Source organism: Vipera ursinii (genome assembly GCF_947247035.1).
Source record: "Vipera ursinii genome assembly, chromosome: 1".
Lineage (NCBI taxonomy): Eukaryota > Metazoa > Chordata > Lepidosauria > Squamata > Viperidae > Vipera > Vipera ursinii.
In genome coordinates, this window is record NC_139512.1 from 155,616,834 (window position 1) to 155,639,042 (window position 22,209).

General features: G+C 38.1%; 1 protein-coding gene across 1 annotated transcript in view; it reads left to right on the forward strand.

The window, feature by feature from the left end:
* LOC310643327 (uncharacterized protein) overlaps nt 1-19,732 on the forward strand; it is a gene marked incomplete at both ends in the record, with an annotated part of 69,649 nt that extends 49,917 nt beyond the window's left edge. The window contains 16 exons of the mRNA XM_083367635.1: nt 951-1,019; nt 3,095-3,163; nt 3,266-3,334; nt 3,461-3,529; nt 4,568-4,636; nt 5,771-5,839; nt 6,385-6,453; nt 7,843-7,923; nt 8,453-8,488; nt 10,912-10,948; nt 12,080-12,637; nt 14,775-15,016; nt 16,671-16,761; nt 16,862-16,996; nt 18,651-18,842; nt 19,725-19,732. Of these exons, the coding sequence (XP_083223761.1) occupies nt 951-1,019; nt 3,095-3,163; nt 3,266-3,334; nt 3,461-3,529; nt 4,568-4,636; nt 5,771-5,839; nt 6,385-6,453; nt 7,843-7,923; nt 8,453-8,488; nt 10,912-10,948; nt 12,080-12,637; nt 14,775-15,016; nt 16,671-16,761; nt 16,862-16,996; nt 18,651-18,842; nt 19,725-19,732 (1,863 nt within the window). The remainder of the gene's footprint in view (nt 1-950; nt 1,020-3,094; nt 3,164-3,265; nt 3,335-3,460; nt 3,530-4,567; nt 4,637-5,770; nt 5,840-6,384; nt 6,454-7,842; nt 7,924-8,452; nt 8,489-10,911; nt 10,949-12,079; nt 12,638-14,774; nt 15,017-16,670; nt 16,762-16,861; nt 16,997-18,650; nt 18,843-19,724) is intronic.
* Nucleotides 19,733-22,209: the final 2,477 nt, after the last annotated feature.

The following is a 22,209-nucleotide window of genomic DNA, read 5'->3' on the forward strand; positions in this document are numbered from 1 at the left end:
CTGGGGTGGGTGGGCGTGGCCTCCGCATGATGCAACTGGCCCGCGGGCTGGCAGTTTGACACCCCTGTGTTAGACTAAGCAGCTTACAATAAAAATAATCAGTATCAAAAGGAACTCCACCTACGTTGGAAGTCCCTTCCTCCATGCTCATCCTGAACTGGTTTGCCAAATGAATAACCTACTTCAGAGCAGCTTTGTTAAATTTGGCACATCAGCTTAGGATACTCAGAATTTTAATATTAGCCCATTTAGAGGACGCTGGATTTAGGAAGCCTTTGTTAAAGATTTAGGCTCAAAGGACAGAGAAACTCATTTGTAATCAGAATTAGTTAGTTCTCCTTTTTAAAAAAAATGTCCATAATTATAGTAACGTAGGAAATATATCTGATTTTGCTTTTTCAGATATAAAATTGGAGGTTATTTTTAAAACATTTAAAAATTGCAATAATCTACATACAATCACAGAATTCAACTTTTTAACATAGGGGAAAGGTTTAAACCGATATCAAGCCATTCGTTTATAGCTGGAATTTTAAGTTTGCTAAATACACTATGCGAGTGTTTTTTTAACCTCAAGAACCTTATCATGTTTAGACTGCCAGGATTCCGGGAGTTGAAATTCACACTTCATAAAGTTCCTGAGGTTGAGAAATACTGCTCTAAATAATACTCCTTTGAAAACTTTGTTTTCTTTATTATTATTATTATTATTGTTGTTGTTGTTGTTATTATTAAATTCCATTTCTATATTGAACAGCGTGTTGTATAGGTATACAAGTATTAAAATATAGTAATCATCACATTCGTAATAATCAAGATACAATCATATACTAAGAAATAGCAATCAAAATACTAAAAATAGTATTACACACTTCGTGAAGTTCCTGGGGATGAGAAACACTGCACTAACTGATGCTCCTTTGAAAACGTTGTTTTCTTTCTTATGGCAGGGTGAACCTGGTTCCCCAGGACGTCTGGGAATGCCAGGGCTTCCAGGACGTGCCATTATAGGACCCAAGGTAAAAATGTATTTCATTCATTTTACAATATCTGGCACACTTGCTTGGACATTTCCTAAGTATTCTAATAAACAAAAGGTGGCCTAGCTGAGCCTATGCAGGGCTGGTCTCTTTAACTCTTCCTATGGTTTTTTTCTTGTAAAAGAGGGACAGGGAACAAATCCACCAGCTGGATCCAGTTTTCTTCTTTCCTGGCATATTAGACAAATATCGGAAAATGAAAAGGAAGCTCTTGGAAGCCAGCTGAACCAAAAGTAATTTTCCAATGAAGATTCTTACAGTATCTTCTTTAAGATGGATGTATTGAAATGAAAGGGATAGGGCTGCTAGAATTTCAACACTGAACAATTTCCAGCTTAGAACCAACTTATAATTCACTATACAGGTAGCCCTTGAGTTCCGACTGTAACTGACCCTGTCTGTTGTGTAGTGAGTTCTGGACCGCATGGCAGACAGCAGGCAGAAGAGTACAGCATCAGCTCTTTATTGTGGGTAGCACAGAACTGAACAAAGGGGGTTACCTGTACCCCTTATATACCTTGCCAGGTACACTCTCGGCCAATCCATTCATCCGAATCTCCCGCCGAAAGCTAACCAGCCAATACGGTAACAGTACAGCGCCACCTGGTGGTAATTGTCGAACTGTTGCTAAACCCCCATACATAACACTGTCCATTAAAATCATAAATTGTATCAATAGATTATCTAAGGGAACACCTGCTGCCGGCATCAACTTCCCATCGTCCCGTGCGCTCCCACAGGGAGGGCCTTCTTAGGGTACCGCCGGTCAAGGAATGCCGGCGGGTTATCCCCAGGGGAAGGGCGTTCTCTGTGGGCACGCCGGCCCTTTGGAACCATCTTCCCACGGAGCTTAGGACTGCCCCCGACCTTCGCTCATTTCGCAGGGATTTGAAAACTTGGCTTTTTGAGCTGTCTGGCCCAGACTGAGGGGTTTTAATTATTTATTAATGGGGTTTTAGTTTAAATTCAGGGACTTAATTTAATTTGAGTTTTAATCAATTTTAGCTTTGTATGTATGTATTTTTAATTTTTCCCTGTAAACCGCCCTGAGTCCTACGGGAATAGGGCGGTATACAAGTTTAAATAATAAATAAATAATAAATAGTGAAACAGGTCAATCACATGATCAGCCCAATTCTACAAAGCTTTTTGCAGTGGTTGTTAAACAGACGTAATCATAAAACAAATGCTGCAGTACTTAGGCGACCACCACAGTCATTAAGCAAACCCATTATTCACTATGGCACGGTTTTGCTAAAAAATGGTAAGTGCTGGTTTTCAGCCGAATTGCCATAAAACACAGCCGTGTGAAAATGGAATGCTACCATGTTATCAAGCACCTGAAGTGCAGTCAAGTGATTGGAGGGGACTGGTGGAACTTTGAAGCCACACCATAAGTCCCCCTTTTCAGGTAGATCATAACTTTAAGCGGTCACTAAGCAACCAGTTGTAAATCGAGGACTACCTGTATTAGGCTAGAGACTCCTTTGGTAGCAAGGAGGTGGTTCTTTTACAAAAGCGTCTCCTGTGTCTATCAGTCTATTAAGTGTCCACCTCAGCATAAGCATAAGCATGTCCAGGGCATCGTACAGGAAGAATTCCCTCCTGCACAGAAGAACACTCAGTGCAGGACAAAGCGGAAAAACGTGGAACAGTTTCTCTACTATTCATTTTGCTCAAAGGAGAAACGAATGGCCTCCCTTGAGGTCCTATTTCCAGAGGAGCCAGCCTATGAGCCAGATTAGGACTATAAGTTTGAGGTCCTAATAGTGTTTGCTCTTGTTTTTCCTGATGAGGGTGGAAAAAAGACAGTGTGGTGTAGTAGTTGAAGTTCTGATTCAAGTGGGGAGACCAAGCGACTTTGAACCAATCATTTTCTCTCAGTCTAACCTACTCACGAGGTTTTAATTGTGAGGAAAATAGGATGAAGTAGTACTAAATACAGTATAATCCCTTGAACTCTTGTGAGAAAAGGTTTGTCATAAATCCTATTGATAGATGGAACGACAACAACAACAAAAATCACAGTTTTTCTTGTTTATTTGCAATTGAAGGGTGATCTTGGATTACCTGGACCACCTGGACCAATTGGAGAGCAAGGGATAGGGATTCCTGGGGCTAAGGTAACAACCATATCGATAAATCAGTTCCTTTAAAGGAAAACTATTTTATGGAGTGTAACTGCAGCTATAATAAAATGTAAATATGTCCTTCTTTGCAAAAAGGGGGACCGTGGACACCCAGGACCTCCTGGTCCATTTGGGCCCAAAGGAGATGGATATCCAGGCCCACCTGTAAGTAGTCAACATTTTCTGTTACTTAAAAAGAGAATGTTGGACAGTGAATCATAGTAAGAAAGAATAAGGACTGTATGCAATTCAGAACCATTAACGGTTAAATCTATTTACTTCCCTTACCAGGGTCTTCCTGGTCTTCCGGGAGCTCCTGGAGAGCTAGGCCCTGATGGGATTGGATTACCTGGACCAAAGGTGCACTTTATATAGTGTGATTATATCTATATATTAGATAAATAAATAGTGTCGCAGAAGATAAATAAATTGTATGTATAAAGTAAAGCGTATATAAGATAAATGACAGAGAGAGAGAGAGAGAGAGAGAGAGAGAGAGAGAGGAGGGAGAGAGAGAATGTGATTGGTTTGCTATTATACAAAGTAAAAAGCTGAGGCTGTATGCTATTACCTTATTTTACTGTGCTAAAAAGAGTCAGAAGTAATGCTTTTTTTTTCTTTTCCCATTTACCCTACCCTTTTTCTTGTAGTGAAAATATTTTTTCCCAAAAATTGAGAATAACATATTTTAGCAGAGATTTTTCAAATAGATTCATGTACCATCATAATCTCTCTCTCTCTCTCTCTCTCTCTCTCTCTCTCTCTCTCTCTCTCTCTCTCTCTCTCTGTGTGTGTGTGTGTGTGTGTGTGTGTGGGCGCACACACACGCACACACACATGTATGCATGCTCCATACATATATTAACTAAAATGTTTCAGCACAGGTGATTGAAAATGCTACAATGACCTAGTTCACTCTATATCAGTAAGCCATAAAAACATAAATAATAATTTGTAAATTACAGTATGTACTAGCTAGGTTCACATATCACACTAGGCCAAAATGAAATTAACTATGCTATAGCTTAGCATAATGCACAAATCAAGCCATAGATTTGAAACATATACTTTGTTGTTCCCTGCTTTGAGAAGTAAATTCATATAATTAATACATTGCATCTAAAATCATCAAACAATATCTATTTATCCCAGGTCCTTGGGAAGGACTTAACTGAGGGATAAAATGCCAAATCCAGTCTAAACATTTGGCCAAATGTGCAACCAACCCTAATAATAATTACATCTTGTGACAATATCTTTAATGCTATCAAACATCTGCCCGTCCCAGGTCCTTGGAAAGGACTTGATGGGTAGATAAAAAAGCCAAATCTAATCTAAAATCTAACTAACTGCAATCAACAATAATAATTTGAAATGTTTACAAATATACATTTTTAGGGTGATCCAGGTACAAGAGGACCACCTGGTCCCCCAGGTCTAACAGGAGAAGGCCTTCCAGGACCAAAAGTAAGTCACAATAAGAATTTGCATTGGATCATCAGGCATCGAAAACAATGATTATCTTCTCTATCTGTATGTAGTTAGTTTACTATTCATATTAATTTAAGAGGAACTAACGTCATATAATATTGTGTGAATGAAAAGACAAAAGAAAATGAAAATTTACCAAAATCTAATGATAATGATAATGATATATTGAAACAAATATAAATCATTCTTGTTTCAGGATTCATTGCCCTATTAAAATCAAATTTTACTTTTAGATTTATTTTTTATTTATTTATGTAACAATTTTTATAGCTGCCCAACTCACACATGAGTCAGTCCAGGCAGCTTGCAAAATTTAAAAATCATAGATAATTTCAGAAATCATAGTTTTCTCCCAGAGGGACAAATGGGAAGTATTTTGAGGTAAAATATAAAGAATAAAGTAGAGCTGTATGAGATTTTTTGGAACTTTTCAACTTCTTCAGTGAGATACAAATCATTCAACTTAGTTGCTTTAATGGAGCTACCAGTTCTTGGAACAAGCTGGCCATTTTGCTATGACTGGGATCAGAATGTTCTTTTGCCATATAAATCTTTCCTGGGCCACCTGTTACTAAGCTGGGTATAGCAAGCAGGAATGCCACTATAATTATTATAATTATAAGTCACTTTTTTAAAAACTTCAGGTCTAAGTAAATTGTTCACAAACTACTTCTAGTTGGAACGATCTAGAATAAAAAGGTAAAATCTTCCTTGAATCGTGTTTGATCTCTGTTGGCTTCACAGATACATCTATGTTGTATTTAGGCAGTCATATAAGGATGGTACTGTATGTTACTGTCATCTTCTGGAATGTTTTTTAGACTTCCTGACATAGTCTACTTACCCAGTGTGACTTGCTTCCAAATATACATACGGTACATAGAACTGTCCTTTAAGGCAGTCATGTATATTTGGAAAAACAAAGCAGCCCTAAGATATAAAATCAAGAGACAATTCTAGCATAACTACAGTTAGGGTTAATTTGTAAGATATTGAAAACAGTGGAATTTCAAGGAGCTTCATGGTTCTTATACAGATTTTGGACAGCAGCAATATGGGACATGGTGGCATTTATGATATCTTTAATAATGACTACTTTTTCTTCCTCAGGGAAACATTGGACGACAAGGACCTCCTGGTGCTTTAGGCCCACCTGGTGAAGGTATACAAGGACCAAAGGTATCATGATTTCTTGGATTCAACCAGTGGTGGGATTCAAATATGTAAACAAACGGTTCCCTATGTAGATGCTGTTTCCGGAAGTCCATTCTGAGCCTGGGCAACAAAAAATTAGCTACCGGTTCTGCTGAACTGGTGCGAACTGGCTGAATCCCACCACTGGATTCAATGCTTAGGTATAAAGAGGGATAATCAGACTTCACAAACTAGAGGAAATAGAAATATATATTTTTCTTTACGTATTCCATTCTGAGGTGAAAGTGTTTGTATAGGAAATCAATTATAATTGAGTTTACATCATCTTTAGTATTTGTATATTATAAAATCAATGTCCCTAAGATAACATAAGGGCATATGAAGAATCAAACCAGTACAGATTAGAATATATTTTGGCAAATGTAGCAACAAATGCTTCTGTATGCAAGAATAAGCTGAATTTTTGAAAAATCTAATTTTTATTTATACTTTCAGTCAAATATGGAAAATAAGATTGTATTTAATAACCAATAAAATTGTCAACTGTTCTGTCAATTAATTATAATTAGGGTGAACAGGGAATTCAAGGAATGCCAGGACCACGTGGGCCTCCAGGAGAAGGACTTCTTGGATCAAAGGTATGGACTATGATTCAGCAGAAACATCCTATTTAACTCTGTATAGTTATGGACTCTGTATTATTAAGAGGCAACATAAGCATTTAATGCTCTCTCAAGTGGCCTCTCACTGTGTAAGAGGACCTTCCAAGAAATGAAAAAAATCATCTATCTATCTATCTATCTAATTTTGAAATTGTCCATCTCCCTCACAGAGGGACTCTGGGAAATGTACAAATAAAATATTAAACATAAAAGCAATATATAAAAGTTTAAATTTTTAAAAAGACAAGAAAATCAATGTTAAAAGTTTAATGCAAAGAGTGGAAACAATGCTATTTGACATTATTACATCAGTAGATTATCATTTGGCAGCATGGTTCAGGGTGGATGATCTCTGATGGGGAACAATGGACAAGATGTTACATCTTTCTAAGGCAATTATTATAATACTTTCTAAATACTTGTAATAATCCTCTAAGGAAAAAGAAATAAATTCCTGATTTGGTGACATGGCCCATTTGTTTACTTGTTCACTGAACTCATAAAGATGGAATGTAAATTCCTAAACTGTCATTTTTTCCCCCTTTCTGTTCAGCTGTGTCCGATTATCAGGGACTGTCTGGACATGTCTCTGCAGTTTTCTTGGCAAGGTTTTTCAGAAATAGTTTGCCTTTGCCTCCATTCTAGGGCTGAGAGAAAGCGATTAGCCCAAGGTCACCCAGCTGGCTTCATGCTTAAGATGGGACTAGCACTCATGCTCCCCTAATTTTTAGCCTGATGCCTTAATCACTATACAAAAATGGCTCTCAAAGTGTCCTACCCATATAGTAAATATTTTCCTGGAAATTGCCTTCTGCTTATCAATAACTGTGGCAATCAGAATGGGAAATTGTAAGCCCAAGATTAGCTTCCTAATGCTCATGATTGCCAATATAACTCCAAACAATATAACTCATCTAACCTTAAAAAAGAATCTCTTAAAATGGCAAAATATTGGCCTCAAGCATCTTCTTGATTGAGGATAATGCTTCTGGGTTCCACAGAAACTTCATGAAAGAAAGAAAGAAAGAAAGAAAGAGAGAGAGAGAGAGAGAGAGAGAGAGAGAGAGAGAGAGAGAGAGAGAGAGAGAGAAAGAAAGAAAGAAAGAAAAAGAAAGAAAGAAAGAAAGAAAGAAAGAAAGAAAGAAAGAAAGAAAGAAAGAAAGAAAGAAAGAAAGAAAGTTGCAATACCAAACAACCTGGATGTAAACCCATTTGCCCAGTGGCCCGATAATGACCACTCATTCAGTGACATTCAGAGTTATGATGACAATCAGCAAGTGTGATTAGGACAGATTCCCAAAGTTCCTGCTCAATACATTACATTTAAATAAGAGGCTTTACAGATTTTCTATAACTAATTCCAAGGGTGATCGTGGAACTGCAGGGGAAAGAGGAAGAAAAGGCGAAAAAGGCACTATGGGAGACCCTGGAGTAGCTGGAGAACCTGTAAGTACATAAAAACCTGTCCATCAGATGCTCCAGAGCATGCTACTAAAACTCTACGTGTGCATACATCTTAAGTGTTAGCATTAGTTTCAAGCAAATAATTTAAAGATTACAAAATAGGTACTGACCCTTCTTTTTAAGAGTCCGGAACAATTATTAAGAAGAATACACCACAGGTAGGCCTCGATTTACAACCATTCATTTAGCAGCCAATTTTTTCCTTTGCCTAGGTTGGAGACATGGCAAAGGTTTGTGGAAATTCTCAGATCTTTCACAAGCATAGCCTCTGGCCCTCATTCTTCCAAGTCACAATCCTCCCTTGTAAGAAACCAGTTGTAGAACATAGCAAGCAGGCTGGGGAACAAATTTTCCCTACCTCCAATAGAAAGAGTGGAAGCTGGTGATCCTATTTTCATAGGTTGGTGTGCCATGTCCCTAATATTATATGTGCACTGATTTAGATTGCTTTTTATATCATTAGATCTTAACGATGAATCAGAAATCATAATAAAATGTATTGTCTTTTCAGGGTAGAACTGGCCCCAAGGGAGTACAAGGTCTAACGGTAAGCAATCTTTTTCAGAACCAAGTTTATTTTATTTGGAATATTTATATTGCCGCTACTCGCACATGGCAACTCAAGGTGGCCTATACTGTATTGTTCTCAATGTGTCCCTAATAACAATTATGAAAGTGTGGGGAATGAATTATTAATTGATTGGCAAGTATATACAAAATGGATAGTAGTGGATGATACCTAAATTGTTTAAAAAAATATCTGTAATTTCCTGGCAAGTGAAAGAAAAAAAATGCAGAAGATATCCCTTTTAAAGAATTTTTCTGGAATATATTCCCGGTGATTTATTCTACAGATTCTGAGAAGCTTAACAACAGTTTTTCTAAATCTTAATATTTTTGTCTAAAAGGGATTCACATGAAAAAAAATCTAAGAAAATCAAATTATTTCAGCACAAAGAGATGCCAAATAAAGTAAAAAATTATACTGTAAATATTTATTTATTTATTTATTTATTTATTGCTTGCTTGCTTGCTTTCCTTCTTTCTTTCTCCTCTACAACCAGTAGACCTGCAATAGCAATAGCACTTACAGCCCTCTCTGAGCGGTTTAGAGAATCAGCATATTGTCCCCAACAATCTGGATCCTCATTTTATCCATCTCAGAGGGATGGAAGGCTGAGTCAACCTTGAGTCAGTGAGAATCGAACTGCTTGCAGTTGGCAGAATTAGCCTGCAATACGGCATTCTAACCATTGCACCACCACAGCTCTTATTGCCAAACTCCCAAATTTATTTCAAAATTCCAGTGTGTGTGTATACGTATGTCTACACACACACACACACACACACACACACACAGAGAGAGAGAGAGAGAGAGAGAGAGAGAGAGAGAAACATACAAACATGCATGTTTGCCAAGTAAAAAGTTGTAGAATCTCCTAGAATGCATGTTTCCTAGAGCTTTGTTTTAGATGTAATGGCACTAGTTATGCAGAAGCTCTTCCTAAAGATAAATGGAATTTCACTTTGCTCCACTCTCTGATTTAGGGAAAGAGATATTAGTTGTTTGGATAACTTTGTTCTCATTGTTCATTATCAACTAGGTGATGCTCTGCCTGGAAATGAATGAAAAATTGTATAATAACAATTATGCATATATATCAATTTGTTCACAAGTTACAAATTACGGCAGCTGGCAGCTTGTTGCCAACCTTGGCTGATCTCCTGAACTAAATAAGGCCAGCATTAGACTGTGGGATCACTTGGAAGTATCAGGTGATCTGTAGATCAGTCCAAACATTATGTGGAAGAAGGGAACGGCAAATCAGTTTGATATTTGTGCTGTCAGACCTTCATCCTGAGCAATAGAGAAATTTCCCTCTAGGAACACAAATATACACTCATGAGCTTAGCCACAGAAGATTTAAGTACAAGATTCAGACAGGTAACTTTATTGCAGAGGCAAAAGAAGCTTTTAGAACAATGATCTATGAACAATGATTAAAAAGCTAGGAAGTCAGTCATATTTCTAAGTCAGCCCCCAGGATTTAAACTCTGAATTTCTTTTTCTTGCTCTTACAAGATAACTTTTTTTGCCTCAGATGTTAGGTTTCCTGCACACAGCATTGTGGTAATGGTCTTATCTGGTCTCATATTCTTTATGACTGACCTCACTAACCATAACCTTCTCTGTTGCTAAAAAAGCTACAGTATACTGGACAATTGATGAATTTGCTAGAAGTGGAGCTCAGATCAAAGATGTTACTATTTATTTAATTAATTTATTTATATGCTTCCTGTCTTGCTATCCAGAGTGACTCTTGGCAGCTTACACTAGCATATTTTTTTAATGCATAGGAGAACACAAAATGCATGTATTTATAAAAATTTATGTTTGTGGCATAGCTCAGAAGCAAAAATACAAATATAAAGATTTTTTCTGGTCTAATTGGAACTTTTGTTAAGAGTGAGAATGTATATGTATGGATTGAATTAGGATTGTGTTTATGAATGAATTTATTGTTTGAATATGAGACAGAGAATTGGCTTTCCCCACCCAGTAATAATCCCCCATGCTTGATGTAAATGCTCATAATGACAATCCTGGAAAATTGAAGTAAAATATTTTTATGAATACAGTGTTGCTTGGCTATTATAAGTTTGGTGAAAAGCAAGAAGATAAGAGATTTTCTCACACAGAAATATTTCATTTGACGAATTTTAAGATGTTGCACCCCCATTTTGGAATTATATTATTCCGCATAAAGAAAAATGTTTATGTGTCTAAGAGTACTTTGCAAGTATTTTAAGTATTGGTGATGGATAAAATGACTTTCACTGCATGAAAATATCACATTACTCTAAGTATAATAAACACTATTTTTATGTATTTTTCCAAAGGCTATGTTATACATTGCAGAAAATGGCACTGTTCTGTAATACTATATATGTGTTTCTTTTTTAACCTAGAGAGAAGATATAATTAAGTTAATTAAAGAGATATGTGGTAAGTCTGCAACCTGCCTTGCCATCATGTCCTAGGGCAGGTTTTTATTCCTTTCCCCAAATCAGAAAATTATTAGAATGCCCTTTACTCAAAGGTAAAATGAAAATGGCAACAATCATGGTACTCCTGTAGAATCTGAAAATCGTTGAAGACTTTGGTTCCCCCCCCCCCCACCAAGAATAGGGAGGAGTGGGTGAGAGGATTTAATGTGGGACTGTATCTGTGATGGAAGGGAGAGGTGAGGTGATGGACTACAGTGAAGCAGCAGTTTCCCAGAAAGGCAGGAGACACATTGCAAGGAGGGGGATGAGACAAGAGGCAGCCCAGCCCAGAGCTGGATAGGAGACAGAGAATCTCCCAGGGTAGATCCATTAGGGTGAAAGTAGTAAAGGTTTAGTCTGGCAAGATTCTGTCTATTGGGGGTAAGCAAAGAAAGAACTGAACGTTGGTCTTGTTATATGTCGTTCTTGGGCTGGGGCTAACTGTATGTTGGATGTTTAACTCTGGTGCCAGGTTTTTAATATTTATGGTTTTAACAGATCTAATATAGCATTGTGTTGTTTTATTATTGATATTGTTTTAATTGTTGCTTGGAAGCTACCCAGAGTTCAAAATTGGAAGGGAGCTATATAAATGTTTTGAATGAATGAATGAATGAATGAATGAATGAATGAATGAATGAATAAATAAATAGTTTGAATTAAGAATGTAATAATGCTCATGTTCAGCACACATGGGAAGGCTTACTATATAGAGAGCCTTGGTGGAGCAGTGGGCTAATGCCTCCTTAAGTAACATCAGCTGCCTGCAATTAGTGCAGGTTCGAGTCCCACCAGGCTCAAGGTTGACTCAGCCTTCCATCCTTCCGAGGTAGGTAAAATGAGGACCCAGATTGTTGGGGGCAATTAAGCTGACTTTGTAATAATGCCGCTTGGGAGGGGTGTGAAAGCCCTAATAAGCAGGCATATACATAGAATGAAGGCTACTGCTAAGTTTGTAAAGCCGCCCTGAGTCTTCGGAGAAGGGCGGGATATAAATGGAATTAAAATAAAATAAAATAAAATAAAAATATAGCTTGATCTATCATAACAAATACTCAGAATTTGGGCCTTTTTCTTTTTCCTTTTACAGGCTGTGGCATTAAATGCAAGGAAATACCTATGGAACTAGTGTTTGTGATTGACAGTTCCGAAAGTGTTGGCCCAGAGAATTTTGAAATAATTAAAGACTTCGTTACTGCTTTAGTAGACAGAGTAACCGTAGGGAGAAATGCTACTAGAATTGGACTGGTCCTCTACAGCCTGGAAGTTCGACTCGAATTTGGGCTGAATAGGTACACAGCCCAACAAGATGTGAAACAAGCTATCAGAAAGATGTTATATATGGGAGAAGGCACTTACACAGGAACTGCCATCCGCAAAGCCACACAAGAAGGCTTTTTTGGGGCTCGAACTGGTGTAAGGAAAGTTGCCATAGTCCTAACTGATGGGCAAGCCGATAAGAGAGAAGCTGTTAAACTGGATATTGCTGTCCGAGAAGCTCATGCAGCCAACATTGAAATGTATGCAATTGGAATTGTAAATACTTCAGACCCAACACAAGTTGAGTTCTTACGTGAGCTGAATCTAATTGCGTCTGATCCAGACAGAGAACATATGTATCTTATTGATGATTTTAATACTCTTCCAGGTGAGCATTTAAACATGGTTCTGAAGATGAACAGATTTCATTGATATCAGATATACACACATTCCACTGGTACCATTCAAGCTAAAAGGCCTTGGTTCTGTGTTTTGGTGAGTCAGTCAGTGGGTGTCTTTGCACTAACAAGACCCCCAAAACAATCAGAGGGCAAATAGAGAATACAACTAGGAAAACAATTGTATCATTTTTGAATTTTATCATTCCAAACTATGAAGTTATAATTTTATACGTGTTAACCTATCATTCTAGACTAGTCTATGATCACAGATTAAGGGTATTGCCAATAGGAGTTACCAAAGCACCATTTGAATAACATAAAATGACGTACGGTAGCTTTTGCTGTATGAATACTGCTAGAGATGATCAGGAGTTACATGCAACATTTACAATTCCAATCATTTTTATTCAGTGTGGGCCAGGGTTAATTTATCTTTAAGAAGATTACAAAGCTTGAGAAAATGTATTTTTAAAAATTGCCTGATACCTGTATTTATAACCAACACAAGAAAGCCGTGGATGAACCAAGATGTTATTGGTTAGTCTGGGATTCCAATCCAAATGGATGCTCAGGCAGAGACAGGATCCTGGACAGAGAGATGTGCTAATAAAAGCTCTGACTTGGACATTTCTGCTGGAATGAAAATATTCAATTGTCTTACTATTGGTCTGGCATAGTCTGGATTAGAGTGGTTTGATTGGCAGAGCTGAAACAATATGCTTAACTTTCTGACAACCTTTTTTTAATTATTATTTTTTTTATTACATCCTCTTACTTGACCAGCAGCCCTTGGGAAAGAACAACTATTTCATATAGAGACCTAATTGATTTCTTAGCAGAAGGTTTTTCCAAATTAGAAGGATCTACATCTTGGGCTGGAGAACCAAGATCCTAACCCTAACCTAAGTGGACTGGAACTTCCCTATATGTAGCATCTATATACTACTAAAACTCCCATTATGTTTGTCTGTTGGTAATCTCAGGTTAGCCCAAATGGTGCATTATACCACAACAATTTTTGAATCAAGGCATCTAAAATCTGCTAACCTAATGAAGAAGTAGAATATCTTGGACCCATTAGTACTGTGGAATTGAAATTTCTACAGGGTTCAGATCAGTTTTATTCACAAGGTTGTGGCCATTGCAGCATCCCCACAGTCATGTAATCATGATTCCCAAAGTTCACTGCTCCAATGGTCACATTTTTCTATATAGAAGTCAATCAAGAAGCCAGTAGGAAGTCAGAAGTTGCTCCCACCCCCATGCTATTTTGCTGGCTCCTGGTCATTCTGTTTATCTCTTTAAATAGGTAAATATTGAATTATTGAGTTCATTTTTCTAATTGTAATTGCTGCTACAATTATTTTTCTATTTATGATATATATAACTTTTAGATGATCATGGGACTGTCCACAACTAAGGTAAAAAAATAACCTAAAATTTAATGTTCATTCTGCAACATTCATTACATCACAGTGCTCTACTTTTCTCTTAAAGGGTGACCCAAAAGGTCGCAGGTTTGCCTGGTTCTTTAGCTAATCCTAATCTCAATGATCAACTTCTTTTTCTTCTATGAAAAATAAGCTACTGGAAATAGCTTTGCTATAAACCATTATGCCTACTCTCAGCATCCTCCTACTCAAGATATTTAGAATTTGCAGTCAATGGAAAAATATTTTACATTCTGAAGTACCGTTAGCACTTCTTTTTCAGCTCTTCATCCTGTAAGCCAAGAGTGACCAATCTAGAAATTTTGGAGAACAACGTTTGTCAACCAGCATAGGAAAGTGTCAGCCAGCATGGAAAAGATCAGAAATAGTAAGAATAGTAGTATAAAATATCTCGAGAATACAAAATTGTTTATTTTTGCTACATTTTCTACACATGCTAATATCTAGGATTTTCCTAACTGATACTCAACACTAGTAAGAGGCTATATGCTGAGATGCCAGATGTGAAAGCAATATTCAAGAGCTATCTACAGTATATATTGAAGAACCAGCCAACATTTTTTTAAAAAAATTATTGATTCATATTTAAAATGCTATGAATATTTGTATTTCTTAGCCAATACCTGTATATTTTACCATACTTTAGACTTTTCCCTTTCTTCTTATTTTAAAGCTTTAGAGTCCAAACTTGTTAACCAGTTTTGTGAAGATGAACATGGTGCCTTAATATACAACCGAGTTGGAAATGGAGGAAGCATCAGTGGATCATTGATTCATTCAGTATCTTCTCACACTTCACAACATTTATTACACATGAACAATAAGAATGGACAAGCAGTATCTTCAAGTACATATGAAGCATCAATGAAAGACAATTCCATAAAAACTGGCCAGTTTTCTCAACCGTTAATTCTGGTACTTGCCTGAAGTCCACTTCATTTAAAACAGGGGTGTCAAACTCAATTTCATTGAGGGCCACATCAGCATTGCGGTTGCCCTTGGAGGGCCGGGTGGGTGTGGCCAGGGTGAGCACAGCCTACTGGGTGGGCATGGCTGGAGTGTGTGGGGCCTACTGGGTGGGCATGGCCAGCTCTACATCATTCGCGTCAAGGGTGCCTATGGGGGCCTGGGCAGGAGTGGGATAGATCTGAGGGGCAAGTGCCTAGGCATGGTCCACTGGAGGAGCCTCACTGTTCCTCTCAGACCATGCCGGGGTGGGTGGGTGGCACGGAGGTCAAATGCAGAGCCCTCAAGCACCTGTGGCACTAAGCCCAGCCCCACTTCCCCAAGGGGGTGCCCAGCTGCATTTACCTCCTCCTCATGGCTGCTGCTGCTGTGCTTGCTCTCCTTAGCCAGGTTGCTCATGATGGGTATGAGGGCAAAGTCAAGAGGAAGGCCCACTCCCTCTCCATGTTAGGAGACCTGGCTTTGTATCCAAAGCTGCCTTAGCAATAGGATGGGAGACCCCCCCCCAGGATAGGCCAGGAGGAGGGGGCAAGGGGATGGTGAAAGGGCAGAAAGGAAGGACAAGGCAGGACTTCCCTCAGACCCTCCCTCTCCTTCCTTCCTTCCTTCCTTCCTTCCTTCCTTCCTTCCTTCCTTCCTTCCTTCCTTCCTTCGAGTGGTGGGAAAATATTTGAGATGAGGGAGGGAGAAAAACAGGCAAGAAACGCAGATGGGGAAGTGTCATCCTTCATGAGGAATAAAGAAATGCACCATCGCCTGGAAGTGGCCAGCACATGGCCCTCGCCTACTTCACATGTCCGGCTTGGTGGGCTCTGGGGGGGATGCCATAAACAGCATGAGAGTCTGTTACCTGGGCAATGCTGCCCAGCCCCCAGCCTGCCCGGTTTTGGCAGGCAGCAGGGCACTCTCCTCACAGTGCCGAGAGGCTGAGCCGGGTGACATGAATCTGAAGAGAAGCGCAACGCTGCCCAGCCCCTAGCCTGCCCGAAGTAGGTAGGGCCATGTGCTGGCCACTTCCAGGCGATGGTGCATTTCTTCATTCCTCGCAAAGGGTGATACCTCCCCAGCGTGCGCCCAGGGGGCAGGGCTGACGCGGCAGGGGCTGGTCCCTCGCTGTTTCCAGATGGCTTTGTGGAGCTAAGACTGAATGCGTTTCAGCATAGATGGCCACCACGAAATTGTACACTGGCTCCGCCCCGGGCCTTGTGTTTGACATGTCTCATTTAAAACAACAAATTGCAGCAACGGAGTAGGTTTCCTTAAAACTCTCTTAGAGAAACATGGCTTGGCAGTCCATTTTTTAAATCAGAGTATTTCTAATAAGTGTCTGTGATAGTTTCTAGATAATGCTGTTGACGGATTTTACCATTCTAATAATATAAATAATATTTAGTAATATAATAATCTGATTTCTGAAATGACGATATTATCTGATTGTATAGAGTATTTCTTAAGCTGGAAACACAGAGCCAAGGGTTGGTTTTGAGAATGGAAGTAATAGCTATGGAAGAAGCCTGTTAAACTTTTATCTAATATTGAATATGCCCTTTGTGGATAGAAACTCCACCTACATTTTAAAATTAACCAACTGAATTTACTTTAGGAAAAAGGATCACGCAAAATATCTCTTGAGAACTATGATATGGTATCCAACAAAAGTGATCTTCCAGTTTTGCCTCCAGTTAACAATAAAGGTACTTATTTCATAGCTAATTTCTTAATGAAATACGAGCCACGGGTAGAAGAAACCCTCCCCTTTCTCATTTCTTTCTTTTGTAATATTCTCTGCACTAGTTACTTCGACACTGCCATTGCCAACAACATCTTCACCACCACTGCCACCATCATCCCTGCCATCTCTAACAGCGGAAAAGACACTGCCACCACCTCATTCATCCGTTTCTTCCATGCCATCTACCGTCAAGCCAGGTCTTTACATATTGCAAAGTTTCAAAAAAAAAATCTATAATTATCAACATACTACTGTACATAAATCCTAATTAATTGTAATTTTATGCTCAAATCCTTGGCTTCCCCAATATGGTGACCTGCAAATCTGTTTGGATTTCAACTTCTGCACTTTCCAGCTCGCTGAATCACCATGATAGCTCTTTGCATTTCAAGGAGTTTTTTACTTCTTTTTTGTGCTGAACGTCATCACAAAATATCGTTTTCCACAAAACTGCAGAATTTCAGATGCAAGTCTATGGCCCTATCTCATTCATCTCTGCAATTTGTGCTCATGTTTGCCTTTGTACCATGCCTATGGTACATCCATCCATCTATCTATCTATCTATCTATCTATCTATCTATCTATCTATCTATCTATCTATCTATCTATCTATCTATCTATCTATCTATGGCTTTTTTATCATAAAATGCACCAGAACAGAGTTCCAGCATCTTTTTCGATGGATTTTCCAGAGTTGCATTCTTTTCCGATTGTTTCCCTTCCTATCCTTGTTTGTTTTTGAAAATGCCCTGCTGGCAGTACGGTGCGAGTGGGGTCCCCTCCGGTGCTGTCTGCCTCCTCTAGGAGGAGCCATGAAGCATTGGAGCACCACAGCCAGAGTGTGGCTTGATTGGCTGGGTCAGACCATGTGGTGTGGAAGCCGATGCTGGCAGTGGGAGACACATAAACAAGGCGGCCATCTTTCCCGAGAGAGTGAGCGAGCCTTTTGCCTCCCCTTACAGAAGGTGGGGTCGAAGTTAAAAAGAGGCAAAGCGAGAGGAAAGAAAGGCGGCTGGCGTGGAAGCTTGCCCGACAATTAAACTTTGCTGTTTTGGTTCCTTGGGTAATTCAAAGGCTGGGATGTCTACGAAAATCTCTTTTTAGTCTTTTGTACTTTATATTCAAATTGCAGAGGGGAAGAATAAGAATAAAGCCAATGTCTTGTGATCTGGAGTATTATTATTAATAATATATATTAATTATGTATTGGTCAGATGTAAAGGTAGACCTATAGGTTTAACCAGATCTATTTATTAAATTGAGTTTAACTTAAAGGTAAATTAAAAGTAATCTGTTCACTGACAAAGTTTCAGTTTTAATTTGTTTCAAGTCAATATCCATATTAAACTCCCAATGTAAATTTTTCCACCTTGTTGGACAACTTCTTAAAAATAATTCAATCTTTTACAAGCAACCAAATTTTGTTTTATTGGGCCTGTTTCATTCCACATAGAAAGCCGACATTTCCACTCATTAAACTAAATGCGTATGCCAGTGGTAAATGTCCCAAAAGATTAATAAAATGCTTTCTTGTAATTTAAAGCCACACAGTGCATGGCAACATTAATAGTATTAACTTACCTTGAACAAAATCGTAGTCTTTTAGATACACTAAAAATTGAAGGTTTTTTTTTTCAACTACAAAGGTAAACTTTGTAGGGTAGGCAAGGCGGGTTGTATGACATGCGTGAGTTCCAGCATCTTTTTTTTTTTTTTTACAAAAAAGCATTGCCAAGGTTGAGAAACACTGCTATAAAATTATTTGGGAATATTAGTGGTTTCTAAATTCCAGCCTTATAACTTCAATAATACACAACAATTACATCTTTTGTTGTTTTTATTTTTTAAAGATAATATCCTGAGGCCTCCACAGTGTCAGTTAAGATTAGATCAAGGACCATGCCGCGTTTATATAATAAAATGGTATTATGATAAGCAAGCCGACTCTTGTGCTCAGTTTTGGTATGGCGGCTGCAATGGAAATGGTAATCGCTTTGATAGTGAAGAAGACTGTAAAAAGACATGTGTCCTTTTCCCTGGAGGTAAGAATTAACTATAGTTTTTACAGCTTAAGATTCATGTTTCTTGTCCTTTGGAGAAACCTATTCTGATCGAATTCAGTTTTTCAAAAGTTGAAATTTGGTAATGAGAGATCTTGTACACATTTTTTACCTACGAGCAGAGTTTCAGTGGAAAACTCTGAAAAATTAAGCTTAGCCATAAAATATTAAATTAGTATGTTCTAATTTAACACAGGTTGTTATCTGCACTGTGTCAGTGGCATATCTTTAGGATTTGGGCTTTTGTTTTTGTGTCTTGAATCAATGTTCATCCTCTCGCCTTCTAGATCATCGTCTCGCCTTCTAGTTATCAAACTGGGGGTGATTCCCATTTTCCTTCCCATCCTCTGTGACCATATAGATCCCCAAGTGCTTCCTTGGATTAATCTGTCGCTGTAAATCTCAAGGTCATGCAAGTAGCCAAAGTGTCATAAGCATTATAAAAAGTAGTAGTATGTTGACCATAAGACAGAAAAAAAATCTAAAAACTGTAGAGGCATTCCAAATTTCTTCAGGTTTTCCAGTTTCAAGAATTCTTCATTAGGAAAGTGAGTTTAACAGGAAAAAACAGGGGGAGGGGGGAGTGTATGATTCAGTCTCTGATAAATTTGTTTTTAAAGGTGTTGAGGAAGAAAAGGACATTGTATTTTAACAGGTATAGAATAGTTTTAGATTCTGGTGTGATTTCTCCTAAAGAAGAAACAAACATTTTTTGTAAAATGCTTCACCTTGGAAATAAAATTTCGAACGCCTAAAGTTGCACTAATGAACAATTTGAAAACACAAACTAAATGTTTGTCCCTATTTATTAACAACTGACTTTCTTTTACTCAACAAAAACGTAATGTGACATTTATTTTGCAGGTGCCTAAAGATTGCCCACCAAACAGAATGGAACAGAAAAGTCATATGAAAAGTGGTATAAAGCATAAATATCAAGGGTTTTCTTTATACAGTGTACTTAATTCATATGAGGATTTTATCCTCAAACCACTTATTCTGGTATACTCCTACTAAAATCTACAAGAAATTGTGTGTTTTTGTTTTTACTTCAGAAACTGATAGCCACTGCAGACAATGTTAAAATATCTATTGGAATTATACAGATTTTCTTTGCCTCAAAAACAACATTCATGCCTTGTTAATTGCAAACAAAGCATTTGCATTGGATCCTAGGTACCTCTGTCATTCCAACTGGCATTCCTGTAGGACAAAAGTTTCTACAACTGTGGCTTGTTTATTTGAACTCTGCTGCATTCCTAGTTCAAATGATTTGTAATGTTCCCGGAGAAGTGAGAAATAGAATCAGATACTTCACTTGCCAGAGAACGAACAGAAGTTACTAAGATGAATCCCAGCACAATTCAAGTGACGAAAAATCCTTGAATGTATTGTCAGTTGTCATGGAAAAATCATTGATATGGTGCTGGATCTTTTAATCCTCTACTACCCAGATGATTGGAAGGAAGAACGGTGGATATCAGCCCAGCTGCTAAGTTGGAAATGAAAGAAGGTGATGCTATTGATGAAGCAGTTGATGATTCGCAATAATTTAGAATGGGATGATATACTTCTTACGCATGAATGGATTTGGGGAATCTGATAATCCTTTTGAAATATAATATTGTGGAATGTGCAGTAAGAAGTATCTAAAATCATTGGTATCAGTGGACTGATATGTATCTGTATTGGTATAAATTTAAGCAACCTGTGGGCCTGTACTCAGTCTTTTTCAAGAAGTTTCAAATAACTGGAAATGGGACTACTTTAAGGGAAAAGATCACATTGCCTTTTCAAAAACACTTGCAAAAATTAAGATCTGCATCAGAGGAAAAATTAGCACATAAATCATACATTTTATACAAGTACTCCAGTAATTGGCCATGGGAGTCTTTGCTTTCCAAGTCTGAAAGCCAACTGGAACAATGAACCTTGTAATGGATCTTGTAATATTTGGAAGCTAGAACACTGAAATGTTGTGAGAGTTCACTAATTAGTATTTACAAAAAAAAATATCCTTATCATTACATTTGGTGTCCATAATATCATCATGCAAAATCATATGATGGTGCCCAGTAACTGAAAATTGCTAGCATCTGCTCTAAAACAAACTCAATCACCAATGTATTAAGATTTAATGTAACAGCTGATTTTAATCAATCTGTGACTGACAATAAAGTAAAAGAAACTGCAATACCTTAGTGAATATATTTACACAGTGCCTATTTTGAAAAGCTATTTATGATTATTAGCATCATATCATTATCATGATAATCAACATATACTAAAAATATGTTAATAATAATTAACATGTAAGATATATATTCTTTGTAAGAGAGCTACAAATGTATTAGTTTCTTTCATGAAAATAATTTAGTCATAATCCTGTTCATTTGTTTTTAATTATGCTATTTCTGAATTTTCAAAACTGGATTTCAGATGCTGGAAAATTGCTTTGCTTCACTTTGAATTCCCACTTGTCTTCCTGTGCCTTTATATATTTGCTGTGCGTATATTATATAATGTTACTTTATACTAACAGTCTGTTATTAAATCACTATTCTAAGAGCCTTAGTGGAGCAGTGGGCTAATGCCTCCTTAAGTAACACCAGCTGCCTGCAATTAGTGCAGGTTTGCATCCCACCAGGCTCAAGGTTGACTCAGCCTTCCATCCTTCCGAGGTAGGTAAAATGAGGACCCAGATTGTTGGGGGCAATTAAGCTGACTTTGTAATAATGCCGCTTGGGGGTGTGTGTGAAAGCCCTAATAAGCAGGCATATACATAGAATGAAGGCTACTGCTAAGCTTGTAAGCCGCCCTGAGTCTTCGGAGAAGGGCAGGATATAAATGGAATTAAAATAATAAAATAAGTAAAAATAAGATGGAGGGTTTGTTGTCGGTGTGAGTTGTGGTGGTGTGGGGGCACGAAGGGAGGCTCAGCCAATCTCAATGTAGACATGGTTGTACTTTGACAATAAAGGTTCATTCATTCATAAAGGCTGGCGTCTGCTAGGACTGACTTGTCGAACTCTGTCTGAAATCGAAGTTTGCCTGATAAAATTAGGAAGCTAAGAATCGGGACATAACAAGGCAGCGGACCGTCTTCTATTTGGCCAGAGTCCCTTTGGAGTTGGGCGGCCAATAAATTTAAATCACTCACATTAATAAACCTCTCCCAAGACTATTGAGACATTTTCCCCCGTGCATTAGAACTACAGCTGTCATTCTTCCAAGCCAGCGGTAAATGGACCAGGGCTGTTGTAGCTTTAACACAGGGGTAGGCAACCTTGGCTCTTTTATGACTCGTGGACTTCAACTCCTAGAATTCCCGAGCCAGCTGGCTCAGGAA